This window comes from Siniperca chuatsi, linkage group LG21 (genome assembly GCF_020085105.1).
Source record: "Siniperca chuatsi isolate FFG_IHB_CAS linkage group LG21, ASM2008510v1, whole genome shotgun sequence".
Taxonomy (NCBI): Eukaryota; Metazoa; Chordata; class Actinopteri; order Centrarchiformes; family Sinipercidae; genus Siniperca; species Siniperca chuatsi.
The window spans coordinates 18,360,356-18,383,961 of NC_058062.1; the positions used below are offsets into that span (position 1 = coordinate 18,360,356).

A 23,606-nucleotide genomic window follows, 5' to 3' on the forward strand; every position below is an offset into this window, starting at 1 on the left:
TGCTACTTTCTACTTTCTTGTCTGACCACTCCCAACTCAGTGTCAGTGAAATTGGCCTTTTGATCAGGTTTGGACTTTTGCATGTTATAAATCTATAGAGTATATTAGCAGCCCATTAAAGGACTTTATTTTTTAGACAAATTCAGATGAAATTACAAGACATTTAAGGTCACAGTCATCATCTCAATGACAATTAATAAAATACCTTTTACTCCACTACATTTATTTGACAGTGGTAGTTACTTTGCAGATACGATTTAACATATGACCAGCTCAAACAACATATAGCTATGTTAAGTAGTTAAAATTAGCTCCATCTGTACCAGCTACAACATGTAGCATGATCGAGGGGCACGCCAGCGATTTTGTGATTTAGTATTGCATTTCCATAAAGTTAGGGGAATAACAAGAGATATATTTTAAAAAGAATCGTCAAAATCAAAGCAGCAGAGCCTGAGATGCCCTGCCTTTTAGTCTCAAAACCACTGAGACAAAAACAATAGTGTTTTTTGTTACACCCCACTGGCTGGTAAATGTCCATGTCTTTCAAATCCCACGACTCCAGTTTGTAACACAGGCTTTCTGCTAACAATGTGACCATGCCGAAATAACCCTGATGACATCACCAGGGTTATTTTTTCAGACTGTGGAAAACTCCCTCCAGAGCCACAGAAGACATATTTTAGACAGTATGCACCTTTTTCTTCACATGTTCAGTTGTACTCTCTGTGAGTAAACTGAACTTGATGTGTTATACTGGAGGACTGTCCCTTTAATACTACCGTAATACAGTACAATCCATGCACTGCATTAATATATATATCCTCTGAAAGGCTCCGTTCTGCATATTGAATGATTTTACTCCAAAAACGTATGTACATTTTGCTTATAATACTTCTGAATTATTACTTTTTTAAATACAGTTTTGAGCACAAGGTTTTTACTTGCAATGGAGTATTTCTACATAGCGGTATTTCTTTTTTTACGTGAGTAAATTTGGATCTTCATACCTCCTCCACCTCTGCAGCCTACTAGCAGCTGTCGTGACTCATAGAGTGCAGAGTCAGATCAGGCAATGTTTGGCCTGTAAGATGAATTATGAATGAATAGATTTCTTATATAATTAATGTCGTCTTGAATTTCATCAGGCCAATAAAAGTTATGCTATGCCATTGATTTGCAGCACTCTTGGCTGATGAAGACACGTCTTCACTGTGAACGAGTAATGATGGACAAACACAAGTGATGTAGATCTCGTTACATGTCATTAAATATTGAGATTAATTGTATTTGCTGTACTGCCACTGCTTATTAGACAGTTATAAAAGCTCATTGGACAGTTACGCCTGTATCAGTTAACGGTACCAGAAATTAACCAAGTCTGACTATAAACTCCCGCCTTCGCTCAGTGATTGTTTTAGCACTTTGTCAATCACGGCGTCCCGCGTTTTCATTGGTCAGCATTCTCCTCTACGGAATCTTCCTTTAAATGTTAGCAGGACAGTCAAGATTTTGGAGCGGACTTCAACGAAGTGCTCAAATTGACAGAAACGCCACACGATAACGTCTGTCAAGGCTGGAAATATGCTGTAGTCGTCGCCTATAAGCACCTTTAGTCCAGAAGAAACACTTAATCATGGAACTGGAGGAGAGACCGAAATACGGTAATTATTTAAAGTCCAACATGGGCATGCTTCACTTCATTTTGTCCTGGGATAGCTACAAGGCGACTTTAACATTACAGCTATAACAAAGGTTAGCTAGTTTTGTTTTGGCGCAAGACGATAACGTTACTCTATGTGAGACATGGCGCAAATAGTTCTTGAATTGTGTCACCATTTACATTAATACGTTTATTGTTTTCTGCTTGTTCTGCTTTTTTATTGTCGCAAGTTGGCCGGTACTAGTGGACCACTTTCTCTCGTACCTTGTTGACTTCTGCGTATGCCAACCTAAATATTAGCTTGTAACGTTACTTACAATTGTGGCTTCACATTGTACCTACAGATACAATGCATAAATACTCAGTTTGTATGTAAGTAAGCTGGTGGTACAAACTGCCTCGTATATTGTCACGGTGTACAATGTCCCAATTTATCTTCTGCTTGTCCAGTTGCTGGCACATTCCTCAGATTTGTATGGCAGGCAACAGGAGCTTAGCTGACGCCCAGCTATGTATAGAGCTTATTAGAAAATACCTCAGACATGTGAAGAGGGTCTCCGTTTGTCAACTGGATGCCTTCAGTCTCTCTTGGTTGTTGCCGTATATATGTATTATGCTCATTTTCATACACAGACTACATGTTTGTTTAAAATCTAATTAAGGTATATCTGTATTGTTCAAAACAGTATCTCTTTAGTTGCTTAGATTTCCATTCTGGAGTTCCTTCTGTGTTGTTGTAATTATGCCCTCCTTACCCCAAATACCCCTTGTAATTGCGTTTTATAGTGACACGCCCTATTGTATGCTGGGTGTGATATACAGTTTTTTGCTAAGCAGGCTTCTTACAGGGGACGTGCATTTCATCGAGACAAATAAAGCAAATAACAATTCAAACAAGAAAAAGCATGTATAGGGAGCATGTTTACTGCCTTGTTTTGGGCCAGTAGCCTTGTCTTTTGTACACAATGATAAATGAAATGGACTCCTTCAGTTTTAAAAGGGATTTAGCAATTAAATTGCAAAAAAGTAGGAATGAATAACAATGCAAGGCACTATTTCTTCCTGCATGCTTTCATGATGTGGCTTCAACATAATGTTTTCCTCCTCTTCTCTGCACACACCCTTTTCCACTCAGCCTGCCACATGATGGCTAATTGACTCACATTACCGACCAGGCAGTAACCTACTTTTTGTGCTTGTTTGTAATAACCAAGACACTACTAAGGGTTCGGACAGTTTGAAACAGAGTACGATGACAAATAGGGAGAAACGGAGGAGGGACATAATTGTGTTTAGACTCATGGGAGAAGATGGCTGTGACTTGGCTGCAAATTCACTTAACAAATGTCTGTGATTTGAGATAACAGCCTTTAGAAACTTGTAGTGCAACACACACATCAATATTTCTCAGTGCATCTTGAGACTTTAGGCAAACCATCTAAAAAAAGGAGACAAGGACAATGACCTAAACATGGCACAGGGAGAGCCTTTCAGAACACACTGTAGGATCCACATGTTGGAGTAATTTCAGGCTGAGATATATCAAGAAACCTCAATGACAGGATTTGAAGCAGCCAGGCAGCCATGCCCTCGTGCAGATTAGGTGTAATTAAAAGCCATATTTAGTAGAGTGGATTGAAACCTGATGCAGAGCTTCTCTGGCCTCTCTTTCATGTTCGTGCAGTTTGTTAAAGCTTGTTTAAGCTACATTTGCAGATTTTGTCCTTCGTTTGTTTTCAGTTCACTTCCTGTACTAGACAGTTTTTCATTCCTATTACTAACAAACAGCCAATAACATCTCCATCATTGCAGCCCCCCGTTTCTACTTAAATGTGCTTCATCATATCCCAACAACCCAAACCGGATCATGTGACTCTGCTAACTGTCTAGTGGTTTTGCCAACTTGCCTACAGTGTGAAATACAAAGGCATGTTCAGAGCAGTGTGTAACTGATTGGTTATTAAGGTCAGGGAAAATGAGTTTGGGGAGAAGAAGAGATACAAATGCGGAGTAATTTGGTTGTGGAAGCAGAACCACCCTAGTGAGCTATCCTCTGTATTTATCACTGCGTTAGTCCGTTTCTTCCTCCAGTCATTGCCTATGTTTGTTGATCTTCGCTGAGCTTGCTGACCTTCCTTATTGATGAGGAATGTTTCTCTGTGTTAATAGGAAAGCAACACATTTTTTGGAACTATAACAGCTACTGTTATTTTCCTCAAATGTTCCTTGAAATGTCTCTTATAATGTAGTCAGGACTGTGCTTTTCTATTTAAGGAGTGAGGTCATATAAAGATAATATTTAAACTAGAAGAAGTCTTTGTGTTTACTTCCTGTTTCCCACTTGTGTCAGTCAGTAAATAGTCTTTCTAATTTTGTCTTATCCACATAGCCTACATGTATGAATTGGATCATGGTTTCACTTTCTGTCATCTATGTCCGAGTTACAGAAATAGCAACAAAAACAAGAGATAAGGGGTGGATTTTTTGAGTTCAGTAGAAATGGGAGCAGATGTTTCACCCAGATACTGTTGCCTGGTCAGTAGGTTCCCAAGAGATGACACATTTTAAAGGTTAACTTAGTTAGAGGATTACAGTATGTAGGAGAGGAGGTTACAGATCAAATTTAGATAAAACAATGTTCCATATTCCTGCTGTTGTGTGAAAATATGGCATGTCCATATGGCAACTTTACTTCTAGATATTATGAGACAGATGTACCATATTTTGTTGTAAGGATACAACATTTTACTGTGGATATATACTGTAGATGTGTGTGTAATTGTAGACGTTGTTTCCTTTTTAACACCGTAAATAGAACTTGAACACCCCACACCCTCTTCCTGTAATGAAAGACATGTGGCTGATTTGCAGGGAGGGCAGCAGCTGTAGCTACTGTGTTGTCTGGCTACAATATCAGTCTTTTTAGATATAGGCCTTGGATTTCGAGAACATGTGGCTTTATTACTTTAGCTATTTATTTGACCTTTACTTAAATTCTTTTATTTCTCAGGAACTAAAAGAAAAAAAATGAATGGCCTTGCTATTGCATAACACGATGCATTTCAGAGTTCATCAGTCGCCTTTGAAAGGGCCGTTAGTTACTAAAATTGAAGTTGAAAGGTTTTAACAGTAAAATGCGAATGTCTTCTGTTAGACAAAGAAAAATGTTGGTTGGCAAAAGTAACTACACCAGTCAAAATCCTTCACACTCTTGCCAGTTTGTGATTTTACACCCAGGTGTAACAAATGACATTATTAATGGCTACATTGCAGTGCAGTAATTGCTGTGAGGGAGTCATTGTTAACGTTATTAAGTTCCTCCTTTGCTTTTCCTGCTTTGACAAGTCAAAATGTGTGCTGTGGAATAGATATTGTTAATGTTACTCCATTAAAATGCAACTTGGCTACTTTTTTTTTACAAGCATACCCAGTATTGTTGCCGGTTGATAAAAACATATTTAAGTTTACGTGTTTAGGGGTGGGGATAAAATTTTAGTTTGGCTTCGGAAGAGGGGCATGACAAAAAAAAAGTATAAAAAGTTTATGAACCCCAGGGCTAGATACTATAAAATGTCTTCCATGGAAAAGGTCTACCAGATTTCTTGTAGATTAAGGATGTGAAGGGCACGAAAATAGAGCAGGGAACTGCTCAGGAGACGTAAAACGATGCCCAAAGTAAACACTGTACCTGAGGAAGAAGCACTTGGGGAAACAATGCAAGACAAGTTTCAAGTTTGGTTTCAGTTTCACTTTTGAAACTATTTCTCTGTAAATGACTCATTAGAAAAACAGTATGGCAGTTCATAATTAAATTAAAGCTCTTACACATATAGCAAATATGAGAGGTATTTTTTTAATGATTTTAGTGAATGTTCAAGGGTTGTCTGGTTGCACAGTGGTGGTTCATTGTAATTAGATTAGATCTCTTGGAGAGCTTTTAACAGATTAAAACTGTTGCTCAATGCCACCAAAAAATGTTTTTTTTTAAACAATAATTCACTGTCCGACATGTCAAACTAGCTGTCTGCCAGTCCAAGCAAAAGGGTCAGGATTAATTGGATATGGCTTTTAAACTTGTAGCATCCTTTACCACAGTTCAACAGTGAAAGGACAATAGATGGAAGTAAGAACTATAGTTGTGATGTGTTGTCTGTTGTGTGTCATGTCTGGAATCGTCATCCAAGAAATCATCTGGGACAGTGACGAGTCTGCATACAGACAGGAGGTTGAACAGTTGGTCCTCTGGTGCGGTCAGAACAACCTGGAGCTGAATACTCAAAACTGTGGAGAAGACAGTGGACTTCAGGAGAACCCCCCCCCCATCACCATATCCAACAACACGGTGTCTGCTGTGGAAGCCTTCAGGTTTCTGGGATCCACAATCTCCCATCTAAAGTGGCCGTCCAACATCGACACCATCATCAAAAAGGCCCAGCACAGGAAGTTCAACCTGCCTCAGGAGCTGCTGATCCAGTTCTACTCATCCATCACTGTCTGGTTTGGATCAGCCACCAAACAGGACAGAAACAGACTACAACGGACAGTCAGGACTGCAGAAAAGAACATCTGTGCCGACCTGCCCTCCATTCAGGACTTATACATGTCCAGAGTCATCACACCCTGGTCACAACCTGTTCCACCTTCTCCCCTCTGGTAGGTGCTACAGAGCACTGTACGCCAAAACAACCAGACACAAGAACAGTTTCTACCCACAGGCCATCACTCTGATGAACCGTTAACGCCTGTCACATAGTGTCAGGAACGATCCCTGTGCAATAACCCCTGACAAAAACACCCACTGTACCTGTAAATGTATCTCATCGTTTTATGTAAATATTATCACTTTTTAAATCTACACATGCTGTACATACTGCCATATCCACCTACCTCATGTATATAAAGCAACCTGTTCCATTAATCATATTTCTTTCAGCACCATTGCACTAATTGTCTTACTGTTTACAAATGTTACTGTTGTTGTTTTTTGTACTTAAAATATATATATCTATATTGCACATAGTAGCTTAATGTTGGTCTACCTTGTTGAGCTTGTTGTCCTGTTTTTAGCCAGATTTATGTCTATTTATGTGTCAAATTCCTTGTATGTGTACACATGCATGGCCATTAAAGCTGATTTGGATTCTGAAATCAAATTTCAGAGAAACTGCCAGCCTCTCTTTCAGTCACTTGTTGAAAAAGTTTTTCTGTGTTGGAAATTACAGCAAATGGCTTCTGATGGGAATTCCCATACCCAGTAACATTGGCCATAAAACAAGAACAGAGTGGATGGAAACGTTTCGTCATTCCAGCTCAATTTGCGGTTTCTATCAGCATCTGTAAAAAAAAAAAAAAACGTTTGTGGCATTTAGTGCTTCTGTGGACTCTCTCTCTCAAACTGATGAATTCAAGAAAAATAGGAGCTAAAAAGATTCTCGTTTTCTCTCATTCGGTCCCAGTGCAATACTGCCATGTCCCCACAAGATGTGAGAAAACATTTTGAGAGGAAGAGATTTAAGTGGAAACTACTCACAACAAATCTGTAGATTATCTTGAATAACCGGGTCAGGATTTCTGGAAACAGACATTGCTTTTGAGTTTTTCAAATGTATTTTCTGCCGTGTGCCATATACTGTAGTCCCATTATATTCAAAAAATACAGATATCTCTACGGCTGATATCTCCAGAACTCAGCAATTCACACCAAAACAATCTAGATGGATAAATAGCACTATGGGTAAGAGGAAAGATATGTATTTTTGACACTGAAGGTGATGTTAGCCCAAAATATCCTGCACAATCATTCCTCCTCCACAGCAGCTACACAAACAGCACTGGAGGCAACGGTGCTGGCGGAATTTCGCCTTGTTTCCAAACACATGTTTTTGGTAACATCTAAGCCACTTGACTTTAGTTTTCCTCCTCATATACAACAGTAGTCCCCACCCTTATTTTCACATGCCCACGCCTCTACTCTTAAACCTGTAGATTAGTTAATTTGCCTGTGCTTTTCTGAGACAGAAGCAAAGTGGATAAACAGACAGAAAGAGGGCTTTTGGAAGTGGGAGGAGATAGAGGGAGATGCACAGGTGGGGCACATTGGAAAGAGGCAGTTGTTTCAGGATAAACACAAAGGGGAAGGCTCACAACTATTCAGCGACAGGTTGGACTGGTTTGTTCCTCCACAATACTCGTGTTTCCTCCGCTCTTGCTCATTTTTACCAGCAGAGAGGGAGGAAGAACTGAACCAGACAAAGGGGCTGTGGAAAGAGTAAAAGGATTCTCTGTACATTTCAACATTTGGCTCAGAAAGAAATTTCAACATGCCTGGGGATGGAGAATATTATGGAAAGCATGGTAACTGCTGTTTTTGCTTTAGTTTTATATTGATTCATAGCTTTTTTTCCTGTTCTGTATTCATCTAAGAAACGTCAAATGACCGGAGGATTATTGGTTAATCAGTACGCCTTCCTTTTCTTACTGCTTAAAAAGTGAATCTGTCTCCTGACGTGTAAATAGTTTTTTGAGTGAAACCGGAGCGGCAGTATCAGCATGTCAACATTGTGGGGGAAGAATGGGTGTGTGTATGGAACCTGCTACTACTGGCAGCTTTGCTGATTATACAGGTGTGTGAGAGCAGGGAGCTTTTTTATCTGTGTTTTTCTCTTGCACAAGTATTACTGTGCTGCGTGTAGACAAACATTGAAAGAGCAGGCTGAATCGATGCTTCATTAAGCCACTAGTTCTTACAGCTACATACTGAAGTTAACAAGGCCTCCCTTTTCTTAGTTGGGTCTGCAATATATTTGTTTATATTCAATCAGTGAAAATGCCAAATATTAGAACAGCTAAACTTGTCAAAAGTAGCACCTCAGAGTGACAATACAGATATCACTCTGTGTATATGAAATGCAACAACAATGCTCTTTCTAACAGGAAGCAGAAGCTTCTCTTAAGAGCTTGTGTGGTAAATGCTTGCTGCAGCATTATCCTCCAGACCACATAGATAATTGACATGCAAAGACACCACAGAGGATATCCTACTCCTCTGTCTAGACTGTAAGATGTCAGGAGCCAATGTTACATATGTACATATACATGCTGTGGTAGTATGGGATTGATGTTAGTGCTTTTGAGAGATTTAAAGCCTTAACAAGGCAGCCATGATTTGTGTTACAGCAGTGGGTGTGTAGCCTGCTAATCTGACTTTTGGTCACTGCTTTTTATTTGCTCTTCAGTAATAATGTGACACATTACTCTCTTACATCTGTCCTGGAGAGCACTGACCTGCTAAGTGAAGCTATGTTCCCTGATGAATTTGCTAATGGACGCTCTGCCTCGTGTTTCCGACACGCTGACCTCAGATAACCTGTAGCAAACTTTATTATATGCCTGAGCCTGCATTAATTATCAGAACCCACAGAACATAATTTGTTTACTTGGAAGCTCAAATTACATTAGGGCATCAGGTAGGCCAATGTTTTAACTTCATGCATTACAATCCCATGGATGCATCTGGGATTATTAAATAAATGTGTTCAGACAAGAAACTTTGCTTCTGACAGTCCATCTGGAGGAAGTCTTATTATCACAACCAAAATAACAATTCTTTACAGAAAAACAAATTGACACTATCTTATACTGAGCACAAACTTGGTTTGAAGGAGTGACTTCTGTTTTTTGGCTTTAAATTCAAGTTTACCTTTCAAAAAATGTACACAATTGAATATTTCTTGGTTTTTCCATAAATCATCAGCATGACATTATTGCCTTTCCAAAGTAAATGTACAGCAATACATGATGTAGGCCCATTCTAGTGGCTGTACAAGTTTTGTTGGCTCGCATGGGTTTGCCTCTGCTTAGTCACCAGGGAGGAATTTGTCTGGTTGCCAGGCGTGTCTGCCTGGAGGAAAAAGTCATCTGACAGAAGAATGGGAGGAAGAGGGGGGCGTACTGTTTCTTAACCTTTTAAATCAACTGCCCTTTTAAAACTCAGTCTGGGTGTAAGGTGCATCTCTGTTTTTAACATTTTATGTTGCACATACAGTTGTACTTGGTCTCTCACCAAGCCATGCTTCCAGTAGCCACAATGCTAAGAGCACACTGAGTGACCAATTCACTTCTTTTTTTTTCTTTTTATGTAGGCGAGCCAAGGAAGTATGACCCGACCTTTAAGGGCCCGATCCAGAGCAGGTGAGATAGAGATGTGATTTTACTTCTGGCTTTTACTGTGTGTAAGTGGCTACAAAGAGTTTCTTAGAACCCTTCAAATTTTGCTCTCTTCATTCTAGGGGCTGCACTGACATTGTGTGCTGCATCCTCTTCATTCTTGCCATACTGGGTTATATTGCAGTGGGAATACTCGGTAAGGAAAGGCACTGCAGTTTGGTTTACCTATTTAAAAATACAATATAAAACCTACCTATTTTTGTAAGCTTTAACTTCTATTTTTGTACTTCTAGCCTGGTCCCAGGGTGACCCCAGGAAGGTGATCTATCCCACAGACAGTCGAGGCCAGTTCTGTGGGCAGGCTGGCACCCCACTTGAGTGAGTTGCTTTCCAAGTATAGATTATAATTTATAATAGTCCCTGTTTTTCTGCTGGTCATTTTCTTTTAACTCTGAGAACACACACAGCGAGGTGCAGACCTGTGTGAGCTTCAATGCATCAAATGTCCATCAAAATGAAAACTCATCACACAGCTCTTCTCCAGCACACCATGCTTTATTCACCAAATGTTTTCAGCTATCTTGCCTTCATCAGGGTAGAGTCTTAGGCTAAGATAGCCAAAAACACAAATAAAGCATGGAGCACAGGAGAACGGCAGTTTTGAGTGTATTAATCATTGAAATGAACGTAAACGTTTTCTTCCTCTGACCATTTTGTGCGTATGTTTTTTTTGTTTTTAACAGGAACAAGCCGCTGTTGTTCTACTTCAACATCATGAAGTGTGCCAGTCCCATGGTGCTGCTGGAGTTCCAGTGTCCAACCACACAGGTGCTTTTCTCTCATTATGTATTCTTCTGTGGTTATGCAAAACTTTTTTTTTTTTTTGTTTTGAATCACCATCCACAATTTATTTAAATTTTTCCAACTGCTCCATTTCTTGTGTACATTGCTTTGTGGGAGAAAAATATCCATGGACAGCACACTCAGAAAGTGTTGTTTAATCTGAATTCTGACTGTTATGAGTATGAACTCACTACAAACTCAACATCTGGTTAGCATTAGTGTATATAGTATGAATTTGGGACACAGCTGTTGCTTTTGTTTTCTCCTTCTATCACCATGGTCTGAAAAATAGTTTGCCTTGGCATTCAATCTCCCTGCTGTGCTGCATTTTGTATCCAAAATTATGACCAGTGAATGCTTTTCCTGCGCTTGATGTAACTGTGTCCTGCTGTAAATGTTGCTTCCTCCTTAGATGTGCGTGGAGAAGTGCCCCGAAAAGTTCATGACATTAATGAAAGCCTACAGCGTCAAAAATGACTTTGAGATCTACAAGAAATTCTGCAAGGAGGGTGTGACTAATACAATGGTGAGCTTAAAGCCTGAATTTAAGCCTCCTTGGATGCTTCTTTCCAATGCCACTCTGTGCTACCTCCAATTATTTTGATTGTCCAAAGGTTTCCACACACCTTCTTATGTGTTTGGATATACTGTGTTTCAGAGCATACCAGACATCCTTAAGTTAGGTCTCTGTCCTGCCATGCTGATCCCCAGCAAACCCTGTGAGTTGGATCTCTATCTATCAGAAAAATATTCTCCTCCCAAAATAAATCATCCAAAATATATTCTACTACATTTTGTATACATCCAGAGAGCTGGTGCAGATCTTGAATGTTCTGGCATATTAAAATGTATTTTGTGATTTATTTTATTTTTTTTAAACTTCTCCAAAAATTTTATTGACCATCCTCTTATTAAAATTTTGCCATTTCCTCTCCTTTCCTTCAGTCACTCGTAGGTGTTTCCCAGCTTTGGGCCAGAAAGGAGGGGTGATAACTGTGGGAAACAACTCTCACTTTGATGATGGAAGCGGAACTATGAGAGATGCCAAGGATCTTGTGGATGGAGTCAAGTGAGTATTGTATATCACAGAATAATACCGCTCTGTCACCGCTTGAAAATAGCTGTGGCCTGGCCTGTCCCAACCTGCCACATTAGATTTTACAAATAGTACCTGACGAGGAATCCTATAGTGCTTAAACAATCTCTCCACAGGAATGCCACTGTGGTTATTGAGGCTCGTCAGGTGGTCATGAAAATCTTTGAGGACTACACACAGTCCTGGTACTGGATCCTGATGTAAGTCACTCACCTACATTTGTAAATCTGTTTCCTGCTTCTTTTTCACTTTGATCCAGTTTGTCTGCAAAGAAAAGAACATCAGCTGGTTTCACTGCTCACTCACTCTCTGTGCTTACCTCCCCTCCGCACACCATCCACTCTCGCTAGAGGGTTGGTTATTGCTATGCTCACCAGCCTGCTCTTCATCGTCCTCCTGCGCTTCCTGGCAGGGATCATGGTCTGGATTATGATTGTCCTGGTGATACTGGTCATAGGATATGGTAAGGGCCAAAGAACATAAGTCATTATCTTTGTCATTCTTGCCTCAAAGTAGTTCAGCACTCCAGGGGCCTGTTTCAGAAAGCAGCTTTAACAAACTCTGAACGTCACATTGGTTCCACAACAGATGATCAGTTAGTTCAATAAACTTTGAATATGTTAACTCTGATACTGTCCCAATTCCTAAGACTACATACTAATTGTATACAGTATATGCTTTATGCTAATCTATATAGTATCCTGCTTTGGCAGTTGGTATACAAAAAAACAATATATTTTACCGTTTTTATACAAAAAGGAAATGATACATTACTGCTAAGTAAACTTCACAGAGAGACAGCAGAATGTTTTTCCAAAAATCTAATACTTCTGAGATGTTCCTGGAGCTTTTTTACTGCCAGATACAATTTAGTTTATGTTTCCCAGCTGTGAGCAGCTCCGTTGTGGGAGAATAGTGTCCATCAACAGCAGACTCAAAAATCTGGGTTTTTTAGTATCATTACTGACTGTTTTGAGTATACTTAATTTTATCACTTTTCCAGTGCGAACACACTACATACTCAAAACCTGCTTGGAATTAGTATGTAGTTGATATTGGGTCACATGTTGAGTTAAGCACGTGTGTGGTGAATGAAAGAAAGCCATCATCAATGGAGCTCTGATACTAAGATTCACCACAGCAACAGGTGAATAAAGAGCCGAGTCTTCATTTTAACCCAGTGGAGCTAGAGATATTAAATTGTGTGTATGCGGACTAATGTGTAAATGTGCATCATGTCTGAATCACGGGAACTTAAACGTACAAGTTACCTATGTCTAAATGACAAAGCCATCATTTTAACAGAAAGATGTTTTGTATTATGTATATGTCTGAAAAGGGCTTAAGACAAAGATTGCTGTAAAAAGAAATGTGCAGTAGTAACTTCAGTCAACTTCAAGACAGTCTTTGGGAACGATCTAATTGCCAACCAGGATTTTTATCTTCTGGTTCCAATGTAAACAAATGAGCTTTGATATGGACTAGATGTCAGACAGCTCCTTCAGGCTCAACAGGAGGGGAGGAGACAGAAAGTCAGTCAGGGTTTGTTGAAGAGAACAGGTTACTGTAGGCTCAGAGTAAGCTACCTAACTGACCCAGCGGTAAAGTGATTTTATTTTCCTGGAAAGCAGAGTTTCCCTCAACTCATGGTTAACAAACTCAGTTTTTACTGAACCTGATTTCTGGACCCCTGTATTCTTTCAGGCCCAGGAGTGACACCTCGGATGTTTTTCTGCCCAATTTACTTTTTACTTCTTTTTAAAGTGCATGTTTTTTCCCCCCTCATGCATACACATTAGAATTTTTTTTTTTCTATCCCATTTTTGTTTTTGCTTTGTTGCACACTGCTTACATTTATTGTTTAAAAATTCCAGCTGCTTACTATTGCCATTTTTAAAAGTGTGTTTGTTTTGTGGTGTCTTTGTTGTTGTGTTTAGGTATCTTCCACTGCTACATGGAGTATGCTGGCCTGAGTGGAGAACCAGGCGCTAACGTGACTATACAGCAACTGGGCTTCCAGACAGACTTCTCAGTCTACCTGCAGATCAGACAGACCTGGCTGGCCTTCAGTCAGTACACAGCACATACTCTACATCTTTATAGATTCTGACATGTTGCTGTAAAATTGGGACACCCATACGACCTCTCCCTCTGCCCCCCCTTCTCCTTTAGTGATTATCCTGGCCATTGTGGAGGTCATCATCATCCTACTGCTCATCTTCCTCAGGAAAAGGATCCTCATTGCTGTTGCTCTCATCAAAGAAGCCAGCAGGTCAGACTTCACATTAGAGCTGCAGGCACTTTAAGTGGAGTGGAAAAACAGATCAATGAAAGTTGAGATGTTAAATTGTTTGGACTTAAATCATTTTACTGTGACTCACAGTAATGGATTAAAGTGTCAGACTAATGGCACAGGCACAGATGAAGTAATTGAAATATAAGTTGATGATAGATTTGCTCAGGGTTTTTTTGGCTTGGTTGTGATGTTGTTGTGTTTACAGAGCCATTGGGCATGTGATGTCGTCCCTTTTCTACCCACTGTTCACTTTCTTTCTCTTGGCCATGGTCATCGCCTACTGGGCAGTTACTGCTGTGTATCCTTTCAAGTTACTGTCAGTCATTGTCATTATTTAGGGTTGACTGTATTTAAAAACGTAGGAGCAACCGGTAGAGAAAGTTAACACCGAGCAGTACTTGTGGAACTGCCCTTGAGCCAGGCATTTAACCACCTGCTCCTACAGTGGAGTGATTGCTTTCAAAGAAAATCAATGAAAAATAGAACACTTGAGTTATTGTTTTAAGTAACTCATCAAAGATAAATAACAGCTTGAACTTTGATATATGAGACATTTTGTGACACAGAGGCACATCAGGAACAAACAAGATGAACAATCACTGACTACATTTACATGCACACTAATTTTCCACTATTATTCCGAATATGACAATATTCCAAACTTGATAGGGTCATGTAAACAACATATTGTGTTTTGATATTCGGTATTAGGCCTTATTCCGAATGTAGCATTTTCCAATGAAGACAGGTGGGATATGCCGATTTATTATTCAGGTTTTAGGAGTGTGCTTTGGACATGTATACAGCGCATTCAGAATATGCACTTCAGTTGGGGTTTTTACCGCAGTTTGCGACACACGGCCTCCTGCCTGTTTACGGTCAGCTCTGTGCGTTGTAAACAAAACAACTAGGCAACAGTTTGCAAGGCTGGGGTAGAGATGCATGCACAAAAACCCCCCACATTTCTGGTCGGAAGGAGAAACACACCTACTTTTAAACATTATGAAAGACTTGGATATGCGCAAATATTGCAACGCCGACCTTTTCAAGAAGGTGGTTGAACGAATGAAAGAGGGAAGCTGTGTTCGCACGGTTGAACAATTCTGCCACCGGTGGAAAACTTGGGGGGAAAAACATGTGAGTCACTTTGGACAAAAGTGTGCCCAAATGAATGTAATGTCATAATAGTGAGATGCTTAAACTGGTTGGGATTTGTAGTAAATTCTTATGAGCGTTGTCCTTGACAGAAGTGATCAGATTCTTGTCTACCTCAAATGAACCCATCTACAAAGTTTTCAATGAGACAGCATGCGACCACTCAAGACAAACCTGTGACCCAGCTGTAAGTTTTCTAATTTCATTTGTCAATTAATGTTGGAACCTTCAGGAAGTATTATTATTATTATTTTATTATTATATTTTTTATTTTTTTTATATTACAGTTTTTGTTAATTAGTCATCCTTATATTGACCTTGTGAATTGATTCTTCCCTTTTTTAAATTTTCACTTGTGAATGTATTTTATTTTTTTATTCTTTTTGTTTTGACATTATCACAGACTTCCTTAAAGCTATTTGATGCTCATATTGAGTGGATATTTTATGATTGTGCCATAAAATAAATAGAAATCTTCTGGATCTCCTGTTTGTGTGTGTGTGTGTGTGTGTCTCCTATATAACCTGCATCTGTGCTCAGAACTACACGACCAGTCCTATGAAAAAACAGTGCCCTGACTCCCAGTGCCTTTTTGCCTTCTACGGTGGAGAGACCGTTTACCACAAATACCTGATCGGCCTGCAGTTCTACAACGTCTTCCTCTTCTTTTGGTGTGCCAACTTTGTCACGGCTCTGGGACAGATGACCCTGGCCGGGGCCTTCGCCTCGTACTACTGGGCCTCTGTCAAGCCGGATGACATGCCTGCCTTCCCATTGTTTTCTGCCCTAGGGAGATCTCTCAGGTGTGTATGCATGTGTGGAGGAAGTGTAACTTGTGATTTTTGTTTTTTATAACAGAAGATAGTGTTTCGTTAGTAGGTCTTCTTTCAGTTGACACACATGACATATAATGCATGCTGTTTCGTACCTTTGCTGAAAGTCACTTGTATCTTGTTTTTAGGTATCATACAGGAACTCTGGCGTTCGGCTCCCTTATCCTCTCAATCATTCAGATCATCAGGGTTTTGCTGGAGTATCTGGACCACAAGCTGAAAGGTCTGGAACTGTTTTTGACTACAATTAGATGTCTGCTCAAGGCTACAATCCATAATTTGTATAGCATACAGACCTGAATCAAGCAATAACCTTCGATCAAGCTGGCTTGCAGGTAGAGTTTACTGTTACTGGGGCAACGCAAATAGGGGCTACAAAACTGTCGGTGATGTAAAGTCTATTAGTTTGTTTCTTAGTATTTCTTTCTGATTAAGTAATGACATGCAAAAATAGCATCAGTCAGACATAAATTTATATTCATGTAACTAATTTCCTTCTGTCGCATCCTTGGGATAACCTGGTAGCCCTGTCTCCAGTGTTAGTTAAATGTTCACTTACAGTGGTGTAAAAAAGTGTTTGCCCCCTTCCTGATTTCTTATTTTTTGGCATGTTTGTCACACTTAAATGTTCAGATCATCAAACAAATTTAAATATTAGTAAAAGATAACACAAAATGCAGTTTTTAAATGAAGGTTGTTATTATTAAGGGAAAACAAAATCCAAACCTACATGGCCCTGTGTGACAGGGCCATTTGGACAATGATCCAAAACACACCAGCAAGTCCACCTATGCATAACTGAGGCAAATGAGGCCTGCAGTTCTTTGGATGTTGTTGTGGGGTCTCTGAATGGCTGAAGAAGAACAAAATGAAGACTTTGGAGCGGCCTAGTCAAAGTCCTGACCTGAATCCTATTGAGATGCTGTGGCATGACCTTTAAAAAGGCAGTTCATGCTCGAAAGCCCTCCAATGTGGCTGAATTACAACAATTCTGCAAAGATGAGTGGGCCAAAATTCCTCCACAGCGCTGTAAAATACTGATTGCAAGTTATTGCAAACGCTTGATTGCAGTTGTTGCTGCTGAGGGTGGCCCAACCAGTTATTAGGTTTAGGGGGCAATCACTTTTTCACACCACTGTATCTGTCGATCATGGTATCGTTCACAGGAGCCCAAAATAAGTTTGCCAAGTTCCTGTTGTGCTGTCTGAAGTGCTGCTTCTGGTGTCTGGAGAAATTCATCAAGTTCTTAAACAGAAATGCCTACATTATGGTGTGTTCATTTGTTTCACTGTACTCAACACATCATTAAAATACATAATGTTGAAGTATATGAATGTAATGAGTGTATTTGGCCTCTAGGTGGCGATATATGGCAAAAACTTCTGCACCGCTGCCAGAGATGCCTTCTTCCTCCTCATGAGGAACATGATCAGGTGAGTGTACATGGTGTTTGTGATTGAATAATTGTGCACAAATATAAAGGTAAATTTTTATTATTTTTTTTAATGTTCAGTTTCATATGATTGGCAGTCTCTCTGTTTTGCAAAGGATAAATGATTCTCTTTAATCCCCCAGGGTGGCTGTCTTGGACAAAGTGACCGATTTCCTCTTGTTTTTGGGAAAACTGCTCATTGTTGGGCTCGTGGGTGAGTCTATATTCCACCCTCATTCTTCATGCATGAATTTTTCATTGAACAAATACAGTTTTTAAGACCAGAGAAGCATTTCCTGAAGACTGTGTGTGTGTGTGTGATATACTGTGTGTGCACACTGATGCTGATTGGCATGATTTTTGGTTTTATAATAATATGAAAACACTGATCTTAATGTATTGGCTGTGTTATTGATGCAATGGGAGTGAATAGGCCTCCATAGACTTGCAAAATAGAACATGCTTTGACTTCGTCAAAGAAATCAAAGTGTGAGTTCTCTTTCTTCCACAGGGATCTTTGCTTTCTTTTTCTTCTCTGGGAGAGTGAAGGCCTTTGAGAATACAGCTCCCAATCTCCACTACTACTGGGTGCCCATCCTGGTGAGTCTGTGGGTGCTTTTTTTTCCCCAGGAAAAACATTGTCTAATCAAAAACACAACAGAACTGCTGTATAACTCTGTTTTGCCTGCTTGTTTTTTGGTTCTGATCCATGTTGTTGCTATATGTGCGTCGTGAACGTATGGTTCTTATTGTCCTCACCAGACTGTGGTGATTGGCTCCTACCTCATTGCCCATGGATTCTTCAGTGTGTACGCCATGTGTGTGGACACTCTTTTCCTCTGTTTCTGTAAGTAGCATCTCCTCAGTCATTGTTGACTTCCATGTATTACTTACAGATTGTCCACAAGTGTCAGACTCATAACACAAAAGAAACAAGCATTGCAGATATGTTGCATTGAAGAAAGGGCTCAGTGTAAAATGCAAAGCTTAAAAATCTGCTGACTCAAAACTTTCCTCACAAGTCTCACATTGGTGTTGGGCTGTCACTAACTCTAAATTGCATAAACATGGTGGGCAACACTTGACGATTTCGCCACCATTTCAAAATAACAGCCTGGCTTAACAGTATATTAATATGGAAATTGCTGCTGCTTGGTGTTGAACAGTTAACTTTCAAAATCTGAATTGCCTGTGGTGCCTTTGCTTGCTTGCTGTTTGACATTCTTTCTTTCTCTTTTTGTCTCTCCCTACTTTTTATCCTCACTTCACAATTCACCACCTCCCCTTCTTACTGGCCCTTTTTTAACACCTTTTTTTTTTTTACCTTGATTTCAATACTAATTTTCTCTTCCATTCTCACACACACACACACACACACACACACACACACACACACACACACACACAAAATAAGGTGAAGACCTGGAGCGCAATGACGGTTCAGCCACAAGGCCTTATTACATGTCCTCAACTCTCCGTGAGATCCTGTGGAAGAACAAAGCTGAGGACCCGTCTTCGTCTTCTGCACAGCAACCGGACGATGAAGACGTCCAGTTGAAACGGCAGCAGGCTGAGGAGAAGGACGCGGCTTAGAGAAGAGGAGTTTTGTGGACAAAGACACTGTTTGCGAATGTCATCAGATTTTTCAATGAGTTATGGGCATAACAAAATCCATGCAACACTTTTTTTTTTTTTTTTTTTTTTTTTATAGTTGAGTTAAATTATGATAGTAGGGAGCTGGTACTTGCTGTTGCCCATTGGTGAATTCTCCTTTGCACCTAACGCACTCATCTCACAGAAGCAGACTGTAGTACAGCTACAGAACACTATGCCTTAAAGTAGCAGGGATTCAGTGTTTCCTTTATTCACAGCTGAGTGGTGCAGATTTCCTTTTACCTTTTTTTTTATCTGTCCTTCAACACACGGAAACATGGGAAACAAGACTTAAGGCTTTTCTTAATTGACCATTCACTAAACCCCTGCCCCCCTCAAACAATGATTGTCCAATCATAGGTTAGCAACAGTAACTAAGCTTTGGATTTCGCCACATGCTGAAGCGGTGTGAATGGGTTTGGAAGGCGGTGTCTTTTGTGTTTTGCTTTCTAAAATTAAAAACAAAGCAAAAATTAATGGAGTGTTTATCTGCTCTAACAAGATGCAATTATTAGTATGTTCAGCTAACTAGTTTACTACCTACAGTACTAACCCAGTGTTAGTTCCAACACAAAGGAGCATAATATACTACATTATCTTGAGAGGTTGCAAGTTATGTTAAAAAAAAAATTCTTGTTCAGGATAGCACATTCACTGTATATTATTTTCTAACAGTTTGGAAGCCGGTCCAGGATGCTATATCAGAGTTTAGGCTAACGTAGCGACTCTGTCCTGCTCTTTTATTGGAATTAGGAAAGTTTACACACCAGCAAAACTCATTATTCGAGGTAGCATAGCATTATGTCCGCCAAACGCATTGGTTAGTCCTCATCCGAAAAGCCTTTTCTCTTGTAACGTTAAAAGTAAAACAAACTGTTTAAAAAATACCAGCTTATATTATTGCTTATTTATATTATGCATAAATCTAACTTCTGTATTGTATAAGTATGTAAGGTAAGCAGCCACACAGGGTTATGTTAGAATGAAACAACAGTCTGATCTTACATTTTTCCTTATACTTATAATACAAGGACTATAGCTCTACACTGTAATACAAGAACAATGCTATTAATTTATTTCCATGTCCTCTGCATTTATCATCAACCAGTGAGGATGCTGACTTTTTGCCTGGGACATGTAGCTTTATCCTCAGTCTTTTAGCAAGACATCATGTAGGTAGCCATAAAATACATATTTAGGATCCGTTTTACAGGGTTTTTGTTTTTAAAACAAATAAGCTGGAAACAATAAAAAGTCAGCGCTTTTAACTGACTCGTGGCACTACGTTAGCTTAATTAGTTAGCAAGCTACAACTGATAGAATCAGCCAGCACCAGTTGTCATTTCAGATGGAGAAATCAATAGAAATAAGAAACTGCTTTTGTCTACCTCTGTTTGAAATTGATCCATTATTTCCAAAATTACTAAGAATTTCGATGGACAGTCTGGCATCATAATCATTGTAAACTGCATATGTGCTTTGCGAGAATGGAAAGCTTAGCAACAGTAACAACAGGGGTTAGGGAATGGTCAATTGAGCAACAAGCATGTCTCTAGGAATGGGCGCTTTAAAATGTGCACAGGAATATTGTACGTGGATAATTTGTGGCATGATTAAGATGAAAAAATGGTGGTCTCTCATTGGAGGTGATAAAATTGAATTAGTTAACTTTCTCTTGTTAACAGCCAGGTCTTTCCTCACTTTTAATGACATGGCACTTGAAATGTCTGTAGTTAGTTTATGGTACTCTTGAACATGTTAGAAAAACTGCTTAACTGAAATTGTATAACTGGCCTACTGAGGTAAACTGACATTTCTAAACTCTGCTTTAGCCTTTTAATAGTTCCTCCCACTGCCACTGGCCAATAGAAACTTGAAGCCGTTCATGTGCCTAATTTACAGTGTTAATATTGGTCTGTTTGCACCTTTGACTTAAGATTTAAAGGGTACATAATTTTTTACAGTTTATGTAATCAGAACCACATGATCACTTCCTTAGTATGCTGCACTATTAATGCACTTTAATTTCTGTTCACACTAAGCCATAACAGGTTTTTATCTGTATAAATGAATACTGGTGATTTTCTTGAGGCTAGCTGCTTTGTAGTCTCTTATGTTGAAGTTTTTACTGTAAAAGAAATGTAGTTTTGCATTCAGTACCTCCTTTACAAAGGAACCTGTGCTTGGCAGTATAGCTGGCTTAAACAGTATTTACAGAAGGAATTTAAACTCTTGAAATGGATGCATGTTGGTGATTGTCTGAACTATTGATTAAAGAGTTATACGTTTGTTAAATGCAAATGAAACGTTTTCTCTGCTGAACTGGAAACAACCCAAGCCGACTTTGTCCTCCAGATTTACTAGTTATGAAGATTAATTGTGAAGCTTGACCCTCATTTTAAAAAATACGTGTCTGTTTAGGCTGCAGAATGCTTTGCAAAAGAAAAGAGAAAAAAACTGTGCCTCAAAGTGTTTGAAATGAAAACTGTGGCCCTAATGACCTTTTTTTTTTTTAGTTTAATGCCATTTTATTGAATCTTTTTCCAGTGGAGGATCTTGAGAGGAACGATGGCAGTCCGGAGAGGCCCTACCTGATGCCCGAGAGCCTCCGCAAAGTCCTGAATAAGAAGAACAAGACCGTGCCGGCTGAGTAGAACACCTCCTCTAACAGTACAAGCCTTAGCGAGGCGAGACTGGGGGCTAAACTTGACTGTGGTTTTGTTCACTGGAAACAGGCTTGGACAAGAACCTAATGCCATCAGTCTCCAGGAGCCTACAGGTGACAATCAGTAATGTCATCCATTGTGTTTCGTTACTACCAAATATTTTATTCCCACGTCTGTTTCTTATGAATCAGACACTTCTATTTAACTCTTAGCTATTTAATTTGGAGCTTTGGATTTTAAAAATTTGGAGATTATTCATTTCTAATTTGAATGCAGTTAATATCCAAACTTTTTTTTTTTTTTTTTTTAGTATGTTGTACATTTTTATCAAAGACACAGCTTAATTGGATCATGTTTTTTTTTATTTTTAATGAGTTTTACATGAAGGTAAGCTTAAATGTAATCTATTAAAGTTTATTAGTATGTATTTTAAATGTAATCTTATGTCATATTTGAATAAATATTTAACCTTGTTACCAAAGCCATTATACTACCACTCATGCCACCTGTCTACATATGCAACTACAATTAGACTCTTGCATAAAGCATCTGATGCTGTGGTGCAACATTCATCAACAAGCGTATGGAGAGAAATATAAATAGGAGCAAAAGCTAAATTTATATTGTAATTGATGTATAGGATTATATTTTGGTGCTCATTTCATGTTTGTGGAGTTGATTTGAGAATGCTTTTGAAGTAAAACATAGTTTTGTACATAACTGTGTGAGACTGTCTCTCCTTGAACCATTTATTCATTTCTGGCCCAAATGCTTGCAGCTGCTGTTGGAGCTGTTCCCAGCTTTGATGTTGTTCTGTGCACCACAATCTCTGCTGATCCACAGTTGTCTGGTCTGACAGTCAGGCAGGCAGATATATATTGGAGGTCCATATTCTGGCTGATATTGTCAAAATTAATTTTTCATGTCCCTTCTTTAAGCACATGAAAGCAGCATTTCCCATCTGTTTCAGTAGACTGCATTTTGCAACAAATTATTTGGTTCGATTCCAAGATTTTGATCGATGGTTCCTCTATTTTTCAGAAATCATTTTAATTAAAAGGAATTTTTTGTGTTATGGATAAAAATGGAAATGTATATTCTTGTAAAAAGGGGCTTGTGATGATAGTGAGATGCTGAAAAGTGTCCGCCCTAATCCTTATATTAAAGTTTCGAATCCTGATTCTTTTAGCTTTTTAAGTTTTGAAAGAATGTTTCTCAAAATGTATGCCGTCATCACAGAGGGCTTGTTCCAACAATTCTCTGAAGCTGTATGATGCTCATGTTGAGTGAAATATTAGCTAGATGCTATGTTTTCATGACATTAATTAGAAATATTCTACATTTGCAAAGTGTTTATAAAGCCATATAACCTGCATCTGTGCTCAAAACTATATATTTTATATTTAAGCACTAACCCACAGCTGCAGTTCCATCGCTTCCATTCCATCGCTTAACACACACACGGGGACATATTGCATACAAAGGTTTAAAAACAATTATTTTTATTTTTTATTGCAAAATTGCCATGGATTAAGGGATAAATTAAGCATAGAAAAAGAAGAAGAAAAAAAGGTTGAGCAGTTCAGACAATTGTACAATTCACATATGTTGAGTCTTTTGGGCTTTGAAGAGTTTTGAATAGTTTGAATGTACTGTTGCATTTCATTTCTGAACATTTTAAATGCAAGGTATTCTATTATAAAATGCACTTATGTGTATTTGAAATTTTGCTAAGCTGTTAAACAGATTTATAATATAATACTGTTTTTGTTCTGAACTGCAGACATAAAAACCAAACAGCTC

The 23,606-nt window shown here is 39.0% G+C and overlaps 1 protein-coding gene across 6 annotated transcripts; it reads left to right on the forward strand.

Annotated features, from left to right (window-relative positions):
- The first annotated feature begins 1,484 nt into the window (after nt 1-1,484).
- LOC122869462 (choline transporter-like protein 2) lies at nt 1,485-22,523 on the forward strand. Of its 6 annotated transcripts, none has more exons than XM_044182515.1 (22): nt 1,485-1,664; nt 9,805-9,853; nt 9,952-10,025; nt 10,123-10,207; nt 10,573-10,657; nt 11,085-11,198; nt 11,331-11,391; nt 11,618-11,741; nt 11,885-11,968; nt 12,119-12,231; nt 13,706-13,837; nt 13,941-14,040; nt 14,270-14,362; nt 15,322-15,406; nt 15,760-16,022; nt 16,181-16,275; nt 17,219-17,322; nt 17,412-17,485; nt 17,628-17,698; nt 17,996-18,084; nt 18,247-18,331; nt 18,899-22,523. In XM_044182515.1, the coding sequence occupies exons 1-22, from the start codon at nt 1,637-1,639 to the stop codon at nt 19,075-19,077; spliced, it is 2,187 nt and encodes a 728-aa protein (XP_044038450.1). In that variant the 5' UTR covers nt 1,485-1,636; the 3' UTR covers nt 19,078-22,523. The 6 variants fall into 6 exon arrangements, with proteins under 6 accessions (XP_044038450.1, XP_044038453.1, XP_044038449.1 ...); XM_044182518.1 differs by having other exon boundaries at nt 1,486-1,664; nt 21,685-22,523; XM_044182514.1 differs by lacking the exon at nt 1,485-1,664 and adding an exon at nt 7,725-8,017.
- Nucleotides 22,524-23,606: the final 1,083 nt, after the last annotated feature.